The 21,345-nt window shown below is 39.0% G+C and overlaps 1 protein-coding gene across 5 annotated transcripts in view; it reads left to right on the plus strand.

The window, feature by feature from the left end:
- The window catches only part of GALNT18 (polypeptide N-acetylgalactosaminyltransferase 18), a 279,752-nt gene that overhangs the window by 208,874 nt on the left and 49,533 nt on the right, over nt 1-21,345 (plus strand). For all 5 annotated transcript variants that reach the window (XM_050898158.1, XM_050898152.1, XM_050898157.1 and 2 more), the window contains 3 exons: nt 9,770-9,955; nt 15,333-15,470; nt 19,470-19,565. In XM_050898158.1, coding sequence (XP_050754115.1) covers nt 9,770-9,955; nt 15,333-15,470; nt 19,470-19,565 — 420 coding nt within the window. The remainder of the gene's footprint in view (nt 1-9,769; nt 9,956-15,332; nt 15,471-19,469; nt 19,566-21,345) is intronic.

The following is a 21,345-nucleotide window of genomic DNA, read 5'->3' on the forward strand; positions in this document are numbered from 1 at the left end:
CAAAGCTGCAAAGGCTGGATACTTTTACATGTGTCACAGCACCTTGCATCATAAGTCAAGCAAGTGGGGCAGAAGACCAGCTTGGCTGAACAGAGCTGTGGTCTGTATATGGAGGGAGACGACATGAAAGGCCAAAGCTCAATTAGAGTTGAAACTGGCCAGTGTTGTGTCAGATAACAAGAAGGGCTTTTTTAAGTACATTAATAGGAAGAGGAGTTCTAAAGAAAACATTGGACCAATACTTGTTGAAGATGGTCATCTGACTAATCGGGATGAAGAAAAAGCAGAAGCATTCAATGCTTTTTTTGCCTCGATCTTTAATAATACTGATAGACCTTGGGCTGCCCGGTCCCCTGAGTCGGAGGACCACGAGTGTGGGAGCATTGACTTTCCATTTGTGGACACTGAAATTGTAAGGGACCAGCTCTATCAGCTGAATGTTCACAAGTCCATGGGGCCTGATGGGATTCATCCCAGAGTACTGAAGGAGCTAGTGGATGTTATGGCAGGACCCCTCTCTGATCTACCACAAGTCTTGGGAGTCTGGGGAGGTCCCTGCTGACTGGAAGCTAGCGAATGTTATTCCAATTTACAAGAAGGGCGTGAGGGAAGACCCAGGAAACTAAAGACCTGTTAGTCTAACCTCAGTTCCTGGAAAAATTATGGAGAAGATTATACTGAGTACTGTTGAAAGGCATTTAAAGAATAATGCCATCATCAGGCACAGTCAACATGGGTTCACAAAAGGAAAGTCCTGTTCAACTAATTTGATATCCTTCTATGATAAGGTCAGCTGCCTAGTGGAGGAAGGGAAGGCGGTGGATGTAGTTTTTCTGGAGTTTAGTAAGGCTTTTGATACTGTCCCTCACAGCATCCTTCTGGACAAGTTGTCCAACTGTGGGATGAGCAGGTTCACGGTGTGCTGGGTGAAGAACTGGCTGCAGGGCGGGGCTCAAAGGGTTGTAGTGAATGGGGCTACATGTGGCTGGCGACCAGTCACCAGTGGTGTTCCTCAGGGTTCAATCCTAGGGCCAGTTCTGTTCAATATATTTATCAACGATATCGATGCAGGAGTTGAATGCACCATTAGCAAGTTTGCTGATGATACCAAACTGGGAGGTGCTGTTGACTCTCTTAAGGGACAAGATGCCTTGCAGAGGGATCTAGATAGATTGGAGCATTGGGCAATGATTAAGGGGATGAAATTTAACAAGTCCAAATGCCGGATCCTGCACCTAGGATGGAGTAATGCCAGGCACAAGTATAAATTGGGAGAGGAGTGGCTGGAGAGCGGCCCTCCAGAAAGGGATCTGGGGGTGCTGGTTGACAGCAGGCTCAACAGGAGTCAGCAGCGTGCCCCAGCAGCCAAGAGGGCAAACCGCATCCTGGGGTGCATCAAACACAGTATAACCAGCCGGTCAAAAGAGGTGATTATCCCGCTGTATTCAGCGCTGGTGCGGCCTCACCTTGAGTACTGTGTGCAGTTCTGGGCCCCACAATTTAAGCAGGATGTTAAGGTCCTTGAGTGCGTCCAGAGGAGGGCAGCAAAGCTGGTGAAAGGGTTGGAAGGCATGTCCTATGAGGAGCGGCTAAGGACTTTGGGTTTGTCTAGTTTGGAGAAAAGGAGGCTGAGGGGTGACCTCATTGCTCTCTACAGCTTCCTGAGGAGGGGAAGTGGAGAGGGAGGTGCTGATCTCTTCTCCCGCTATCCAGTGACAGGACGCATGGGAATGGTTCAAAGCGGCGTCAGGGGAGGTTCAGACTGGACGTGAGGAAGCATTTCTTTACCGAGAGGGTGGTCAAACACTGGAACAGGCTTCCTAGAGAGGTGGTCGATGCCCCAGACCTGTCAGTGTTTAAGAGGCATTTGGACAATGCCCTTAATACCATGCTTTAACTTTTGGTCAGCCCTGAATGGGTGATGCAGTTGGACTAGACGATCGTTATAGGTCCCTTCCAACTGAAAATACTCTATTCTATTCTTAGCTTGGTATTCTGGTACTGATCAAGTCTTTAGGTGTAGTGCAAGATTTACAAGATGGATCAAGCTAAGTACAGCTGTGGTAAGGGAGAGAAAGGTAAAAACATAAAAGATGGGCAGTGCAGTAAGTTGCTCCATGAATACTAAACCAGTGGTGATCTGGTTATTCAGTTGGCTGCTTTTTTGCCTTTTAAGATGAAAAGTGATTTCTTTTACTTCCTATTCATGACTTAAACTTGGCAATGTAGTGATTTATGTGTCACTTATTTGCTGTGCTTAGCAATGAGATAGACACATTTGAAAGAGAACTGAATGAAGCTGTATGCCTTCAGTGACCCTTGAAGCATGTTATCTCCTAGTAACACAAGGCATAGAGTAGTTCCTGCAATTGTAAACTAGCAACACAACATAGGTAGTTTAACAATACATTGTAAAAGTTTCACAGCTCATGAAGATATGTGCAAAATTAATCCCTGCAGAACAAAACAATTTAAAAAGTACGTAATGAAGCAATTAGCTAAAAGAGGAAGGAAACTACTGACAATTTAATATGGGAAGAATATTTACATGTATTACTTTTTCAATTAGAGTGTTTTATAAAGGCACAATTAATGTAAAATGAGGCCTATGAGGCAATTAATGATGACTTCAAAAGTAAGGTTTAAGGGATAATTTACGTTTTTAAAATTGAGAGCAGCTCTAGTTATGTTAAAGCCTTTTATTTCCTTTTAAAAAGTCTTTTAGATTGTGGGTGTGTGTTTTTGTAGGCTGCTTACAGTTTCACGTTAAGATTATCAGCTTGGTTATGGAAAAAAGCTATTCTCGCACACAAATAGATAAGTTTATCTGAAAGTATGACAGGCTTGTATGATGGTAAGTAGAATAGTCTTCAAAAACCTCACAGGGCGTCAGTAAAACAGATGAAGTAATTTTAAAAATCTCTTTCCAGTCTCTGATTTCTCTATGCATACTGTTCTGAGCTGTGACTATAGGCAGTCACCTCTTGAAATTAAGTTACTCCCTAATTTCCCACTCTGCAGGGGTAAATGCCAATGACATGATTCTCTTTTTCCAGCCCATTCAGCATCAGGAAGCAGGGAGTAAACCAGAATCATAGCTTCAGTAAGCAGTGTATTTTCTTTCTCTTCCTGTCCACCTGTATTTTCATTTTTCTAATCCTGAGTTTATGTGACTCAGGCCACGACTGTGTTTAATTCTGCTGTTTGGGTAGACTTCTTCAGTGAGAGGAAGCTATTTGAGACTAGTGGAATAAGCAAAGCTGTGCATCGCTTCTTGCTGAATTTGGGGAAAGTTAGCCAAATCCATCAGTACTTATTGTCACTACTGCAATTATTTAGTGAAGGTTATCTGACTTCAGTGGAGATATGACCTAAATAAAGATTAATGTATTTCATCCTGTGAGTATAGTTTCTAGGTTTACAGAGACAGATACCCAAATGTACATGACAATCCAAAAACTTTCAGGGTACGATCCAAAACCTACCAATTGCTACTGGAAACATGAACATTGATTTCCGTGATCTTTGTGTCTGGCCGTTCTCTCTGTCCTTTCTGCAGTCACCTGTCAAGATACCAAAATAAAAATGCAGACCCAAAATGATCACAGACTTAGCTCATGGTATTGAATAAAAATAGTCTATTCATACTTGCCTGTAAAGCATCAAGCTTATTATTGGTTATCCATAAACGATTAATGGTAATGACAAAGGTTAACAAGATTCACAAATATTTTTTGCATTAAATTGTTCCCCAAAATATATTTTAAAGATACTGGTGACTATTTTTTTGTGTCCACAGTAGTAGTTAATTCACACTATTTTTTTTATCTTCAGGGCATCTTTAATGAGTTCTTCTAATTTTGTCATTTGCAGACTTCACAGAAGCTAGAAATTGCTTCAGCTTTTTGAGAAACCACTTAATTATTAAAAAGTTTTGTTTGCAGTCCAAATGAAATGATGGTTTCAAACAAGGTCACATCAGTTCTTGGAGAAACTGCATGATCTGTGTAAATTTAATGAATGCAGTACATGCTAATAAACTGCTCAGCATCATGTAGGGTTTATTTTTTTATTAGATTAAGCTTCCACAACATGAAAAGAACAGTCAGTGATTAAGGAGATAAAAAGAAACTTTTAATGAAGTAGTGCTATATCATTTTATAATGAAGTATAAATTAAATATTCAAGAGAGGGATCAGCTTCAGAGTTGTAATTGTTTTGATTAAATATGCAAATTCAAATATGTTTAAATGCAATTGAAAAGGATTTACTAAAGGATGTGGATTTAAAAATAAAACTAAATAGAAATGGAGACCCTTTGTCTAGTGAAACAGATTTTCCAGATATGAATGGAATTTGCTCTAAAAAAAATTATAACCAGATTGATTTAGACATTTCTAAGGATGTGTGAGTCACCCGTCTCTGCTGCACACTGAAGGCTGTGCAAATGCTGTCACTACTGCCCTTGTTTTGGTGGGAACGAGTGAGGGATGATAGCGTAGTGGTATTAGGGCTAACGCCTTTGCAAAATGCTTAAAGAAGCCATTTGGTGCGTTACTGGTTCTGTAGCTGCCTCACTTGTGCCATCCCACTGGACTGCCCAGTACTTTGGTCCTTTACTCCTTTAACAGAGTGCAAGTTGCACCTGATCTGTTGTGCCACCACCTGTGTTCTCTCTGTAGTTTTGTGTGTCCTCTGCTTTCCTGGCTCTTCCAATGCGAAGAACATGTTTCCTGTTTGCTCTGTGGGGCTACTTTAACCTTGGTGAACATAAATTCACACAGATGTAGGGCCACAATTATAGCTTACGTGTAAATGTACCTTCAGTAAATGAACAGTAAGAAGTGCTTAGAGCTTGGACAAATTCTCCACATAAGTCATAACAACGGACGATTTAAAAGGGAGATCCACCCCCCCCCCTTTTTTTTTTTCCAAATAGATTCTCTGTATTCATTTAATGTTCCTATCATCTCCCACTTGCTTTGCTTAGTTTAGGTCATAGGCTTTGCTGATTTTAGTCTTTCAGCTTTGTAAGTGTTAGAAGTCGCCTTGGCACTGCTGCTGTCCCTTTACACCTTGAATTTTTTTATGGAATTTTACTACCTTTTGCTAGTGATGAAGGAACCCTTTCAAGAAGAGGAAGCCTTCTAAGCCCTTCTTGGGGCTATACCAAATATACGAACCTCCTCAGGAAATTCAAGAATAAAGAGCCCTTTCTAAGGTCCTCTTGGAAGGGAGCATTGAAAACACACTGAAGTGGATTCTGAGAGCTCTTTGGAAGGGAAACTCCAGTTGGTGTGTTCTTTTTTTAAAAGACTGTTTTTGCAAAGTGAACCAGGAGGACCAGAACCTCAAGAAATTCCTCCAAAGAAAAGCAAACTTTCTGCATTGCTGGGGCTCCCAAGTACTCCCTAAGTACTCCCAAAGATACACAGTCCCTCACAGTTGAAAACTTTCTAAGGTCTTTGCCTTAAGGCAAAGCCTGAGACCCGTTGGTACAGTTTTGCAATTGATGCTTTTACAGAATGAAATGTGAATTGCTATTTATTGTATCACAATGATGGAATCATATGTTATTTTTAACAAGTGTATATGTATGTTTAGGAATTTGGCAGGAAATTGAGACTATTGCTAGCAATTTCCACCTCTTGCTACCATAGGTAAAATATATTCATGGGCAACAGGAAAAGGTGCTGTATTTCCTTTTAACCATAGTTTAGGAAACTCATCAAGTTTCTTCCTTGCAATTTGTACGAGCAGGTTTGTCGTTAAGTGTTACTGATTGCAGTAACAGTATGCTCAGAGATATAACATTTTACTTGAAACTATTCCATGTGGTTAAAAAAAGTCTTTGAAGCTCTTTTATCTTTAGACTTCCTGCTAAAGTCATGGGTGATAATTTGGAAAAGCTTCACTGATTTTAAACTTTTGTATTTATTTATAGCCATCACATAAACTAACAGTGCTGGAGAACTAGAAAGGTGCTATTCAGTATGGATGAAGCTTGAATAAAGATTACTAATGACAGAAAAAAAATAGCTGTGAAATTCACAGGGGAAATGTGAATTTGTGAGGAATTGACCCCTCAATTGCTGTTCCTATTTCTTAACTATAAAAACAATCTCTTGTCTACAGGAATTTCATTAGATGAAGAACAGACCACTCTAAAAGGCTTCGCAACTTCCCTCTGAGTTGAGTCTTTAAGAAAATATATTTCTTAGTATTAAAATATTAATTAAAACCCCCCTAAAAATTGTCTTTGACCAAAAGGTGTTGGTTCAGAGTAATTAATGAGTCTCTCCTATGCACTTTTGATGTGAGATTTATACCTTTTCAAGTTGTCTTGAAAAACCATCCAGCCATCCACAATGGCTCCAACACAATGGTTGGAATGCCATGGATTTGTTTACACGAGTAAAGGAGATGGAGGGAGCTCGGATTGGTCAGATTCAAGTGGACAGTTGGTCTAAGAAGGAAGGAAGGAAAGAATGGATGGGTGTTCTTGACCTAGCTGTGAGAAATTGCCTTATTTCAAATATAATCAGGGAAGAATGAAAAAAACCTAACACTTTCTGTAGCAGTCAGTTAATCATGTTATATTGTTTAGTGTTCATATATCCTGTTCAGTATAGTGTTTAATATTTAGTGTATGACTAACAAAGCCCTTCATTCCTTGGCTGGAGGTTTTGTACGTGTTTTGGGGAGCTGGGAATCCAGAATGCCTTGAGATTCCAGGAGGGTTTCATGCCATTTGAAAATCCCACTTTAATGCCTAGCTACATTTTCTTTCTTTGTAACTGGCCTCTCCCTAAGTGCAATGAAAGGTTGGGCGAAAAGAGCTTTCTCACCGTACTGTAATCCCACTGGCAAAGAACGCTTGTGGGAGAGAAGGGTACTATGGCTTGTCCTAGATGTGACCAGCTGAGCAAGTCAGGACTGTGCTTTCTGCCCTTATGAAGTATTGCACCTGCTTTCACTCTGCAAGTGCTCTGCAAGGCTTCGTAGCCTACATCTAGGGTAGTGCTACTTGTTTAGTGCTGTAACTGCAAGCTCTGCACGGACCGTAACTTGTGATTCCCATATCTTCAGATAGCATGTTTCTCATGTCTTCCTCTTTAAAAAGTCATTAATTAAAGGACTTTTATTCGTCTTGATGTATGGAAACTATTAGCATGTATCTCTAGTCCAGTTTTGGTGCATGCTAATCACATTTTCATGGATTGCAGATTTTTGCCTAGAAATAATAGGATTTGTTTTTGAAGCTGTTTAATACAACCCGCCTGTTCTGTCAGCATCTGTATTGACAGCTCCCTCTTAGCATTAAGTTTTTAAGTGAATCCATGGTTCTTGCAGAGTAATTAATTAGTCTTTGGAAATAGAACAAAGACTGACAGTGTCTGAGAGAAAGGAGTGGCCACCAGATTTGATTAATTAGTGTTTATTCAGGTAGTGGGTAATTGTTATTTACAAACTATATTAAAGACTTTGTCATCTCAAGATGTTTTTTGAACACACATATGACTTCATTATAAAGTCAAATTAGATTTTACTGATTACTGAATCAGTACTAAAATTATAGATGAGTCTGCTCTTCAGATTTTCAGATCCTAGAAATTTACTTGGAAATTCAGCTTATTATAGACCGTGAATTTTTTGGCTCAGCTTGTCGTCAAGATGGCATTCAGACCTAACTCTGAAAATCCCACAAAAGATTTGGTGTTCACTTGTTGGACTTGGTTCGAGGCCATCCCTAGTTAAAATGAGCAAAGGCTAGGCAGAGTAGGCAGCGCATGCGGTATGTGAATTGTCTTGTCCTAGGCTAAGTTACGACCAGCTCTACATCTTCCTTGTCTTTTATGATACTAATTTAAACAGTGTACAGTGAGTAACTCTGAAACAATTTATAGCTGGATGTCAGTGCCCTACTGAGAAATGGCTTGGACCGAAAGCAGGCATTGTGTGAGCAAAGCCTGATGATACTTCACATTTAATCTTTATTAGGAAATGTAGCTGAACCATTTAAAATTAAATGTTTGACAGACTATTATTTTTGTTAGATCATTAAACTGGATTGCCCACTTTATATGATATTTAGAAAGACAGGACACAAATGTTGTTTCCAGATTATTTATTCTTGTGCCAGATCAATTGCCCATTTATTTTTAAATATTTATCATCATCTCAGTTTTGCCCTGATGTTGGTAATGGTTATGTTTATTTACTCCCACGGTTTTCCAACTTCTGGACACGGAGACACACTGAAGTCTTTTCAGCTCCCTTCTTGATTGTACAGTAGGTTCATGGGATAGCTCATCTTCCAGAGAGCTCTGAAAACCAAGGCTTTATCTCTTCTCCCAGCATATGCTGAATGCAATTAGGCACCAGTTCAGAAAAGGCTTTGTAAACATTCTGAATCCATGCCACATTTTCTGGTCTCAGGAGCTGCCAAATGCCTAAATGCTGTATTCAAGCCAGATGTCTAAATATATAAAATGGATGACTGAACAAAGTGCCTCCCTTAGTAGAGCATATGCCTATAGGATGGACAGACCTGAGGCATCTGAGATCAGCTCCAGAACATGATGTTCTGCCAACCCACATCCCTGGCCACTAGGAGGGAGACCAGAATATACTCTCTCCTGGATAAGCTGTACAAGGAAGGAGCACCCTCGCTCTTATTTTTTGCTCTCTTGGTATGGGATACCAAGCCTCAGGAATCATTCCTAGCAGTACCATAAGGCAAACTCTGTCACTTCTCAGTGAGTACACCTGCCTCTCGGACACTGAGGTACTTGTTCAGCAGGATCAAACAGTTTGAGTACATCTGGGTTTTCACCTGAGCAGCATCCACTCAACCATTATGAATGGGCTGCCTTGATCTTGTTAGGAAGTTTACATAATACAAGATACACAGAAAAAGAGCTTCTATGTAAAATAATTCAAGTACTTCACTGACTGTTAGGGCTGCCGAAGTGGTTTTCTCTTTTATTGAAAGCAGAAAGAGAGAAAATCAGAAATGAATGCAATACTTATGATTAACATAATAGACATTAGCTCAACTGCGGTAGTTGGCAAAACTGAAACATACTTGAGCAGGTACAGTAACCTACATTATAAATGTATTTTAATTTATAAGAGTAGTGTGTGTTGAAATTGTTCATAGAACATTTTCACTAGGCAGTCTTAGTCTTTGTTCACTCTTTCTCAAAAGAAATAAACCTGATCCTTTCTGAGCTATGTTTAAAGCAAAGCATAAGATGCATTTATATTCCTAGTCTTCCTAAAACCTGAAGCTTTAGTGATCTTAAAAACTTGATTGGCTTAGTTTCCCTTTTATGTAAGGCTGCCTAGTTTGAGATTCTGAATAGTGCATGTATGCATTGAGATGGACTGTGCACAATCTTAGAGAATGCCTGCAAAGCATTAAAACTTGAACCCAGACGCTATTGTTTTGGATGCCTATAAATAATTTTATTAATAATCTTGAGAATAGCTAAATTGATCCAGGAACATTGTGATGAGAGGCTACTGATAATGTAATAATTCTGTAGTAAGGTTAAGTAGTAGTAATAATTCATGGTAAAGCAAGGTAATAACTCTCTCTTCTCAAAACTGCCTAAAAAAACCCCTCTGTATGGTCAAGTAAGTCTTGAGTAGTTATTCTCCTTTGCTTTGACAAGCATAGAAATAAAATAATTTCAGTGTATTTACTAAAGGACAGCAGTGGTATAGGGAGCTCTCACTAGCAGAATGTCTTTTTTCCTCCTAGGTATGGCAATGTGGAGGAAGTGTTGAGGTTCTACCTTGCTCCAGGATTGCCCACATTGAAAGAGCACATAAACCATACACAGAAGATCTAACTGCTCATGTCCGGAGAAATGCACTAAGGGTGGCTGAAGTCTGGATGGATGAATTTAAGAGCCATGTCTATATGGCGTGGAACATACCCCAGGAGGTGAGTCACAAAGACTGGTGTTTGCAGGCTTTGGCTTTAGATCCTTTTGGGTTTGGTTCCTACTCTGAATTTTGATTTTTCTGCTAGGATTTTGGTATTTGTATACATGTATGTATGTTTGTATGTCTTGTATATAGGCATAAGATATGCCTATACTTACACACATATATAAAAACATCTGTGTAGTTGTGTCTTATTCTAGAACAATTTCTTTGTCTTCAGGTTCCTTAAAAATTAATTTCTTGTCAAGGTCATCATCCTCACTGATGACTCTTCATGGAGATTTTAATCTAGTAGCTGCAGAAATGTGGAAAAAAGAAGCATCAAATCTATATTATACATCTTATTTTGAATTTGAGTCTCTTATTTACCATCACAGAGAGCTATAATTCCACCAGATTTGTGAGGGGAGTTCTGCCAAGCAGCAAGGGGTGTTAACATCTATCGATTCAAGTGTGAGTGTATCACTCTTGAGTAATTTCACATCAGAGTAAGGATGGCTGGTGGATGTCATGACATATTGCAGAATCTAGCTGCAACTCCCTTTTGGCCTGCTTGTCCAGATTTCTTTTCCACAGATGAGCAATGGTTGATCTATTGTATTGAAAAGATAATGTCAGATGGCTAACCTGAGAGTTCAGTTTGACACCTGATTTCAGTTCTTCTTCATTTCTGCCGTCAGTGGTATTTAATCTATGAACTGTTAAGAGCTATAGGGCTCTGAGAAAGGTGACTATACCTATTCTGGAGAATATTCAGGATCCATGTAGAATAGGTTGTTTCCACCTAGAGGTTGGAAACCATGGCTGTAGTTGAATTTGAGGTTTGACTTACAGTGTGCAGTTCTCATCATTACAGCAAAAGCAAATATTCTAGACTTAAATGAACTTGGGCAATTTATTTTTTCTTTAACAAAATCTCTGTAAAATCTGAGTGATTTTGCAACTGTTCAGAGAAACTGGTTTTGCTGCCATTTCTGGTTCAAGAAATAAAATGCTGTACTTCTCCTCTAGTTTAATAAGGAAAAAAGGTTAGAAACCAAAAACGGGCTAGATATATGAATGCTGATGTTGATTCAGCTGCTTTCAATAGTTTCCTTCATCTCTCATGGTTAAAACTAGATAATTTTGGCAAAGTGGGGAAGTCATTGTCCTATTTTCAGGTTGCAGAATTAGCCACATAATATACCATGAAAGCACTGGGAAAAAAATCCTCTGTGATCTGGGATAGGGAAGAGACCTTTCTGGAAGTTAGTCCCATATTCACAGAATCCAAGCTACCCTGTAAGTGTCCCTGTTTTGAGAAGTCGCACAGCAGTGCATACAAGAATAAAGACATTTCTGGAAGATAGGATTACTTATTTTACATCAAAACAATTTCAAATTAATTTTATTTGTGATTAACCTGATAGGTTTAAATTTCAGTTTCTATTTTTTATTGTTATTTTCCTGAAGATTAGTTGATTTTCATTCATTGATCAAGTTTCAATTTTTTGACTTGCAAACATAGCATTAACACAAAACTTAGATATTCCTTTTGATAACCAGGATACACAGTATTATACATGTATTTGCGTAATACTCATCCAGATATGGTGGTGGTGGTGCTTAATCTTGTGCAAAGTTGAGATTTGAATGCAACTTGGAAATCAAATTCATAAAGAATACAAAGATAAGTTTCCATTTCCATTTAACAAGTAATAATAACACAGTCTTGACTGTGCCAATAGATCAGAAAAAAATAAGCCTGTTATAATAAATTTTAAAACTCATTTATTAAACAAAGGAAACAAATATATGTTATTAAACAAAGGAAAAAATAAATGCAGTGTGTGGATTGAACTGATTTCTTCAGGTCACAAAGTGCGTGAAGGTGTTTGCATGGTAGATCTTGTACTGCCAAAACTGATTTTGTTCATAGTTTTGAAGAGGAATAACAAGTTTTCTTACTACTTCAATCTCCAGTCATTTTCCCACCACAAATGTACTAATCATTGCACTGAACTGCTTGAATAAATTGCAATGCAGATTATATTCTCTCTTCATCTTCACAAAGGCTACTGCTGTCAAACCGTAGTGCAGACGTAAAAGCTGGAAATGGCAAGTACTAAATCAGCTTTTAATAGTGGTAGCCTCTTCTGCAATGTAATGAGATGCCTCTGTTGTAGGGAGAAATCTATTACTATGTGTATGTATGGAACCTGTAGCACAAAGAACCTTCATTTGTATTTCTCACTGCTGTAGAAAACCAAATAAACGTACACATGCCCACATACTTATTTAAAATATACTGCGAAACAGCTTAGTTTTCACAGTTGTAACAGGCCTATAAAGCCTGAATCTACTCATTACCTAGTAATTGCTGCAGGATGTTCAGAGACAGTATGGCACCTTTGTGACCATCAGAAGGTTTTCCTGTCAAATGGGGTCTGTGACTTACAGCTGAGTACATTCAAGTGTTGTTCACCCAGCTTCCATCTTTTGCCATGAGTGTTGGGACTCTGTTTTGTTCTGACAGCCTGACATGTGCTCAAGTATCCCAAATCAGTTGTGTAATTTGAAGCTGTTCTAAGCATCTTTGAGTTCATTGTGTGAGGCCTGGTGCCAAGAATCGGGAAGAACTCCGAAGACCTGGGACTTCCTTTTCCTTTCCCATGCTAAACTTTGCGATTACTGAACTGATTCTAGAGCAGTAGGAAACAAGTACATGTTTAAGGAAAGCTTCTGGCCTTTTAAGGGAAAGAAGAACACACAGTACAAAATTCCACTCCCAAGCACTGTAATTGAATCCGTCACTATAAAGAAAACCTACATCATTAGTGGGAGTCCTCTTTTATACATGAAAAGGCTAGGAGCAATGCAGTCTCTGGTTGGTATAGAAACATCAGTAGAAAGAGGGAGTATTCAGTGTAAAGAAGCAACCTAAAAAATATCTTAAAGCTTGTGGGACAGTTGTAATACAGACTTCCAGTAGGCAGGGGGCAAAGAGATGGTGGATGAGAAAGGCTGGCGATGGATTAGGTCAAATTTAGATATCAGACTGGATGGCAATATTTCTGTTTCATCTTTGCTTACCTCAAGATTAAAGGCGAAATACCAAAAAGGGACAATTTTCAAATGAAACCTAGCTTCAGCTTAGGCAAAAAGATGTCAAGACATCATTGTGAGAGACATGCAGAGAGGACAGACAGATAGCATGGCCAAATACTGTTACACAAGTGGATAACTACAGGAGTAATTCTCTGTCTGGAAGCTGATGAAATAGTGCACTGGTAATGGAGTGTGTAGGTAATAGAAATGTATTCAGTTATAACAGTCGGGACTTTCCATGAAATATGTTATTCCAAAATGTTAACCACAGGACCTGTTTTTTCCATGGAAGAATTCCCAGATCTCTGAGAAGCCCCACAGTCAGATGTTTCCAAAGATTTTAGTCTTTGAGAGCTAATAATAATAAAAAGGAGTTAGACTCATTTGGCAGTGTGCTGTGACTGCCCTCTTGGGACCTCTGTGGGTGGCTCTGAAGTACTGAGGGCTTCAAATGGGGATCTCAGATACCGTAGTGATTTCTGCATCGTAACTACTTAGATAAATAGATTCAGAAAAGCACTCAAAACCCAAAGGAAGGATTTTTCAAGTCCCAGAAGCAAGAGCTGTGCTCTCCATGTGTCCTCCCCTATGTTTTTGGTGGTGTTTTTTTCTTTTTTGCCTCCCGTCATATTCTCAGCTTTGGGGAACACACTGAGTTGTTGCTGGTGATAAAGCCAGTGTGCTACATGTGAGCTATTTTCCTTCTCCAGCTGCATGGGAGGATGTGATTACTGAGGCCCCAGATGCTCTTTCTTACCTTATACAATAAACTGTGAGGAAACAAGCATTGGTGCCTGCAGGGTTGCATGAGAAAGGGATGCACTGGACCAATTTAGTACCTGATCCCAGGAAGCCTTGTTAGTGCTGGAAGTCGAATGTCTGTGTGCCGACATCCTCCTTTTCCTTCACACAAGTGGCAGATACACTGGCAAGAGCAAGTGCAGCCAGAGCAGTGCATGAGCGGGATTTGTCCATGGGATCAGTTGGTTGTCTTACAGCACCCTACAGATAGATGTTCCTCTGTCTAGTCCCTTGCTAGAAAAGTCAGGAAAAAATAATCGCTTAAGGAGTAGTTCCACATGAAGTTTTATGAATGATGTAGGGCTTGAGGGGAGGGCAGCTACCATTTTTAAGGATTAACTTGAGATACGCCTGTTTATGCCAGACTTCAGTTTCCTACTTTTTAGTATACTTTGCTAATGTGGAAGTCAATTTTACTTTAGTTAGAAAATGCTTCCATAATAAAATATACTTATTCCAGATTAACATTAATTCAGTGCTTTGGGATGTAAGAAGCAGTCGTTGCTTCAGCAGCTCAGAAACCTAGATACGTATAAAGATACCTTTTTGATGTGTAACTAAGCAAATTCAATGCTTCCAATGTTATTTTAAAGTCATGTCTGGTGGCTGACCAAATCTTTGGGGCATTTATGGCCCAGTAAAGGCTGTTGTTTAGGTAGATAGATTATAGGATTTCCCTATGAAAATTTATTTATCCTGCATTTTGTTCTGAGGCAGAAGTGATAGAGCACAGTGTGGAACAAAACATCTCGTTTTACCGCCTGTCAAATAGCAGCCATGGATTTGCACTTAGATCCCTCTCTCAAAATTCCCACTGCATGATTTTAATGTGATAAATTATTGATTTTTATATACAGGGACTTTATGAAACTCACGCTTTATGATCTGCTCTTATGATAAGTAGAAATTAGGTTAGCCAGAAATGTAAATGAGGATAAAAATTAGGGGAGAGAATATTCTGCAATTGCTTTTAACAAAAATAGCAACTTCTCTTTTTACATTACAAGAGAAATTTAATAAGTGATATTTCAGAAAGGTGAGCAGAGCTTCTGCTCTTTGCAGTGAAGCAGTAAACCTAGACTTCAGAAATGGCCAGAACGTGTCGTATACTAATAATTAGGCCACAGTGGGACGCCAGCAATAAGGTTGTTTCTAGGGCAGCTTGCTACTTCCTGCCGATTACTTTTGGATTTGGAAAGTGCCAAGAGATTAGAGAACAACAGTGATATTCATTGGAAGCTAGATCTAAACTCCACTGAAGTCAATAGGAGTGGTTCCATTGACGAAAGCAGACTTTGAAAGAGACCCCACTGTGGCGATGTGTATCATATTGGGGCACTTATGGAGCGTGTGTGGGTAACAGACTCACTTCACAACCAAAAGCTGAGGTCGTAATCATCTTTGCAATGAGGGAGACTTCGGATGATTATTTTACACAGAACTGTATCACTGATGTCTTTTCTGCTTTTTCTGTCCTTTATGTGCAGGACTCCGGAATTGATATTGGTGATATTTCTGAGAGGAAGGCCTTGAGGAAAAAGCTCCAGTGCAAGACCTTTAGGTGGTATCTTGTCAGCGTGTATCCAGAAATGAGAATGTATTCAGATACTGTCGCCTATGGGGTGGTAAGGATCTTGTTTACGTTTCCCATTCTAAAAAGGTGGGGGAGAAAGGTGTAATAGTGGAAGTAATTCATGAAGACAATGCTTGGCTCTAAGTAGAAGAATCACTTGAAGTCACTAGTTAAGTAATTTGTTAGACTGGTTAGTTGACAGAGACAGCTTCTCTGCTGTAGTTTATGCTGAGGTATTCTGAACCTTATCTTCCTCCCTGATTTATTTGTTTGTTTGTTTGTTTCATGGCTTGCATTCCACTCAGAAATACTCAAGGCATGATTTTTTAGACGTGTTGGAGCTGTCAGTTCGAAGGTTTGTGGCAGCAGGTGAATTAACAAAATAGGCTCAGTATTTCAACTGCAAGCTTCTTAATATTGTAGTCAGAACTTAGTTTAGAACCTCAAATGCCTGTATTTTGGGATCATCATCATCATTACTTGTGTGACAGTAGTACCCTTGTCTATGTTGAAATTACGCTTGAGTTGTACTGTGCTAACTAAAGCAGAGACAATTCTTGCCCCTAGAAAACCGGCAATCTAAACAGAGAGGGCAGGTGTCCATGACATGGGAGATGAGCACAGTAAGTTAATACGGGCCCATAATGAGCTAGTAGAGCTAGGACGTCCTTTTCACATTCTCTATCCGGTGTCATATTCACAGAAGTTGATTCTTGTGAATTAAATTTGCCTTTTTGTATGCAAGTCCCAGTTAGGAAATGTAACTAGTAAGAGCAGATCATACAAGTGAAAGATTTGGTTTGAGACATTCCTCCTTGAAAAGAAGTCTGAGTTGTGCGGTTTGCCAGTATGGCTCTGAGAAGACCCTTGAGGGTGCCATAGAGCAGCTGCTCTGTTTTGGCAAATGAAGTGATCGCATGCCCCACAAAGTTCCATGACCCCTTTGATGATCAATTAAAATCATCATGCTGGCTTTTCATACCATCAAAAAAGAGACGAAAAACACTTCCAACAAAGGTTTAGGTCATTGTTAAATGCATGAGTTACCTTCCAAAACAGTTCAGAACAATGCCAGAATCACACCTGTGTGCAAGGAGCCTCTTCCATAGACTGTGTGGAATTGCCCTCAGCAATGCCATGATCTATTCAGGTGCAGAGTTTCCTGAGGAGAAGGAGGTATAGCAGCTAATACATGCATGGTTCTGCTTGTAGGTACCTCTGGCTAAAAAATCTTTGGTGGCAGGTAGAAGTGATACTAGATAAAAAAAGGAAGACCAGTGGAATAGCTAAGGTACTTGTTGCATAGTCTGAGGATTAACTCCACATCATGTAAATCAAAATGAAAATCAGCGAACAGGCACCCTATGATTTTATATTCTGCTGAGACTTTTTCATCAGCCTTTGAAGGTTGCTTGCTGGCAACATACAAATCAAAAAGAATCAGAAGAGTTTGTTACAGAAATACTGAACTCACTGGTCAGCAGAACATGCATATTTAGGTACTGCATAATAATGCACATGATGCAGTCTTTGTCTGCAGTATGAGAGTAGCCTCATCAGCTAAGAAAGATGTGAGGAGTAGGCCTTATTTCATTCTTTGTACTATCACAAAAGAAGTAGCAGACAGCTATGGCAACATATCTGTACAGGTAAAGGGGGAGTGTTTTATGAAATACTGTTGCATGAAACAAAAAAATAAAAGTGCCCCAATCTTTTCAGTAAAAGAATTGCTTGGATGTCTAATCTTCCTTCATGTCTGCTTTCCTGTTCACTTGAATGTCTTATAATGGAGAAAGGTGTGATATTTCAAAGCAAGTCAGCTGCTTGCTGATTCTCTAAGTGCTTCCGTTCATCAACTGTCTTCATTTTTTGTAGAAAATAGAGATATTGCTACTATAGCATTACCATTAATTTAAAAAAATACTGAGTAATTATAAAAGTTACCTGAATAGGGATGAGGGTTAGGATATAGGCATCTACAGTGTCACCACTCATATTTATTTCCTGAATCCTAAATTTCCTCCTGTTCTGTGAGAGTTAGAAAAATAGTTATCGTTCACGTCTAGTTTATGCTGTGGTATATAGCTAGGGTTAGGGTTGGTGGCAGAGTAAAGGTTTGGGAACCAAACTTCTTTCTGAATTCTACAGTACCCTTAGAGTTAGGAGAAAGTGATGTCAGTGGGCCAAAAGCTGATGTATTTAGTGCAGGGACTGGCTCCCTGATTTCAGCTTGATGTTTGAGATAATTTTGCAAATTCAAAATTTCAGTAGTCTAGTTTATCTCTAAGGTTCTAAGTTTGAAAGGGAGCAAATGGCAGTATTGACTAATTATTTCTGTTTTTCAGCATGGGGATTGGCAACCTGGTTATATTTTGGGTTGTAATTAAGATTAAGTCTTGGTAGTCTAAAACTGCATTACCCAAGTTAATTGTTGGTTGCCACAAAGCCACTAGATTTTGGAAAGGGATGGTTCCTAAGAGTCTGGGCCTCAGATTTTGAAACATCATTATTAGTTAACAGGTCAGTGGCTTCCTTGTTTTTCTGTTTTCTGTAGGGATCATTTCTCTACAGATAGTCTAAGTTAGTTGTAGAGTTGTGATTAGGATAAGAGTTTGAGAAATTAAATCTGAAAAGCTCATTTTATTTTTTTGTTTTCAAGGTTCGTAAGAAGAGCACTGGTGTTAAAATATAGTGTTTTGTCTTTTTTCTGTAGCGCCTGATCACCAGACAGCCGCTGTTAGCGTTAAGGTCATGTTTCTTTTTAGAGCTGGGGACTCTAAAGTCTCCGTATCTGTTTTACTGCTGCATCAGCCCTCTCAGCTAAGTTGCATGCTGATGTTGGTCGAGGCAGATTTTTTTGCTTCCTTTATTATGGGGATTGTTGTAGAAAAGGTTATAACATCAGGGCTAGGACAAGCATTAGAATTTGAGTTTGTGGAAGAGGTTTTGAAAAGCGAGAAGTAGTGATGGGTCCAGGCATGAATTGATAAGGCTGATATTTATCATTGGTTTGGATAGAGAGTGGTGCCTAACATCTGATTACGATTAGAATTGTGGTTGTGGTTATGTTTATGGCTAAGAAATACAAAGCTTTGAGAGAGGAAACTTTAATTCTTGAGGCTTGCAGCTAAGAATAAGGCCAGTATTGATACCTACTGCATATTTTCTCTTTAATGTTGAGATTTGTCCTGTCTATTACTGAATTTAGAGTTAGGTTTGGCGTTGGAAATCTTGTAGAGATGAGTTCGTGGTTTTGAGTTTATTCACTGCCTGGCTTCAGTCTCTGGCTTGTCCACACTTCTTACATACTAGTGCACTTCTAGACTTCCTTTCTAAGCATATTAATTTTTTTTCCTTAAAGGAGGCCTCTGTACACAGCTGACAGGACCGCTCAGTTCATCACAGGTGGTTGCAAACCACATCACCTCTTCTCTCCCTCCATCAGACAATTCTCTCATGTCCTCTGAACTGATCTTATACCACTGAACACCTTTATACATGCCCATGGGTATGCAATCCACATCTTTGGCCTCATACTCTAAAAAGACCTTCCAGCTATCTGTGCTCATTAATTTAGCACTTCACTTTCAGAAAATTCTGTCTCAGCATTGCACAGGTAATATATAGGGCTTTGTGATGAACAGGGCCAAGTACTTTGCAGTCTGTTCATAGCTAGATTGCTGTGCGTGGGTTAGCCCGGAATAATGCAAAGAAGAGCTGATGCATACCAATTGGCCAGAAGTCTCTAAGTGTCAGTAGAAAGGATTTTTCAAAATTATTTCCAGAAATCAGAAGACTCTCCTGAGTGATTCTGAAAAGCTGTTTAATTACAGGGCTTTCTCCTATGTTTGAAACTCCATCCATACTGCTCAGCTAGCGGCATTGGTAAAAAATTTGTCTTTTGTATACAGTGTGTACCACAGACTCATTAGACTCAATATTTAAAAAATGTATATAAAAAATTATTGCTATCTCTGAAGGCTTTTTGAAGCCTACCATCTTTTTCTCATGTAAGACTTGCTTGATTTCTTTTTCTTTCTGTTTATTTTAGCTGCAGAATTCCCTGAAAAGTGATTTGTGCCTTGATCAAGGGCCAGACACGGAGAATATCCCAATCATGTATATCTGCCATGGAATGACACCACAGGTTAGTTTTTCTAATGATCTCTGATATTGCTGCAGCTCTTAGTAGACTGTGTAGGAGGAACCATCTCGTACCTGTCGTTGTTTTCCTGCAACAGTACCTCCGTAAGCTGTTTAGTAGCTCTTTTATAGAAAGCTAGAACATTATTTCTGCTGTAAATTGAGAATCACTGGTATATTACCGCTTTAAAAATGAAATTTGTTTATTCATTTTGAAAGAATTTAAGGAATACGAGAGTCAGCACTGGCCCAGATTTGTTGATAAAAGCTTTCATTTCTGATCTTTAACTGTGCATGTTGTATGAATGAAACAATGCATTTGAAAACATTTTACATAGATACATATGTATACTCACAGTTTATTTATACATTATCTGAAGCAACATCTTTTTTACTTGATGTATTTTCTGTCTCATTTTCACAAATCTGAAATGTACAGCCACCTTCTTCACACCATACAACTGTGTCAAATTCCAAACCCTGTTCTTGTGAAAGCCCTTTTTCTAAAGCTCCTTTTTTCCTTTCTCTGCTGTTGTCCTGTTACTCTAGTATGTGCCAAAGACTCAAATTACTAAAACCTTTCCATTTTCTTACACAACAGCTGGATTTATTAACTTGGCAAACAAAAGGGTTAAGACATTGTATCTCCCCAAGTGGCTAAGTATATGGGCATAGGTGAAAGTGTTTCTAGGCAAATCTTGACATTAAAAATAATGTTACATGGTCTAGAACATGCTTGTCAAAGACAGATGTGCAGATTATCTAACTCTGAAAAGTAACGTAAGCAAAAATGACATAAAGGAAATGGATGTATTTGTGGGAGTGATCGGAGAAACTGAAAAATCCCTCCAGTTTGAATCATTTTTTTCTCTAACTACCTTTTATATTTGCTTTCTCAAAAGCATTATTATGCTCCATTTAAGTTATGTAATGTGGTTTTACCCATGGAATTGTCAGTTACGCGATTTGACTATACAGCAAATGAATCCTCCTAATATCTCAGAAATAAACACAGAGCAACAAAGTAGTCTTGTCCTGTGTACCTGGATCTCATAGGGAGCTGGAAACGCAAGTTTGGTGAAATGCAGATATGATTCTGTACTTCCTTGCCAAGTTACACATGCTGCGACTGTGTTCTGTGCTGGCTTCCTTCGCTGAGGGCCTTTAATATTGATCACTAGTAGCATCATGCTTGAGTAAATTATGAATGATGAAGACAAAAATATCTGAAAATCCCATCCATCAGACTTGCTCACTGCATGGGCTGTGGCTTATTTGTCACATAATTATGTGGTAACCACTGTTTGCCTCCAGGAGGTTTTTAAGCTAGTCCTCAGTGTTCGCTAAGGAACTGTGTAATTCAGCCGTGAGCCAGAGCCATTATTCTTCATCTTTTGGGAGGGCGCCATAACTCTCTTCTGGCATATCATCTCTGATAACAACACACTACAGGCACAGCTGTAAATTCCAATTAGAAATTTTAATTATAGTTAAGAGACAACAACAACAAAAAAAGTCACTTCAATTAGCACAGTTCAGTATTCACCAGATCAAAAACTACCTTTGAATGTCAGCTGAAGTTTTGTATAAATGAGATAGCAGCAAATAAATGACAGAGGGAAAAGAGGCAAGGGAAACTTTTCTTGACAAGATTCTGCTCCTTTCATAATTACAATGTTGTGTCTCCTTCCCATTACTATGTATTTAATTTTGTAACTAATGATGTTAAAAACCACCCCCAAAAAGGCCCATATATGAGCAAGATCCCGGTAATGAGTGAGAAC

Source organism: Gymnogyps californianus, chromosome 5 (genome assembly GCF_018139145.2).
Source record: "Gymnogyps californianus isolate 813 chromosome 5, ASM1813914v2, whole genome shotgun sequence".
Classification (NCBI taxonomy): domain Eukaryota; kingdom Metazoa; phylum Chordata; class Aves; order Accipitriformes; family Cathartidae; genus Gymnogyps; species Gymnogyps californianus.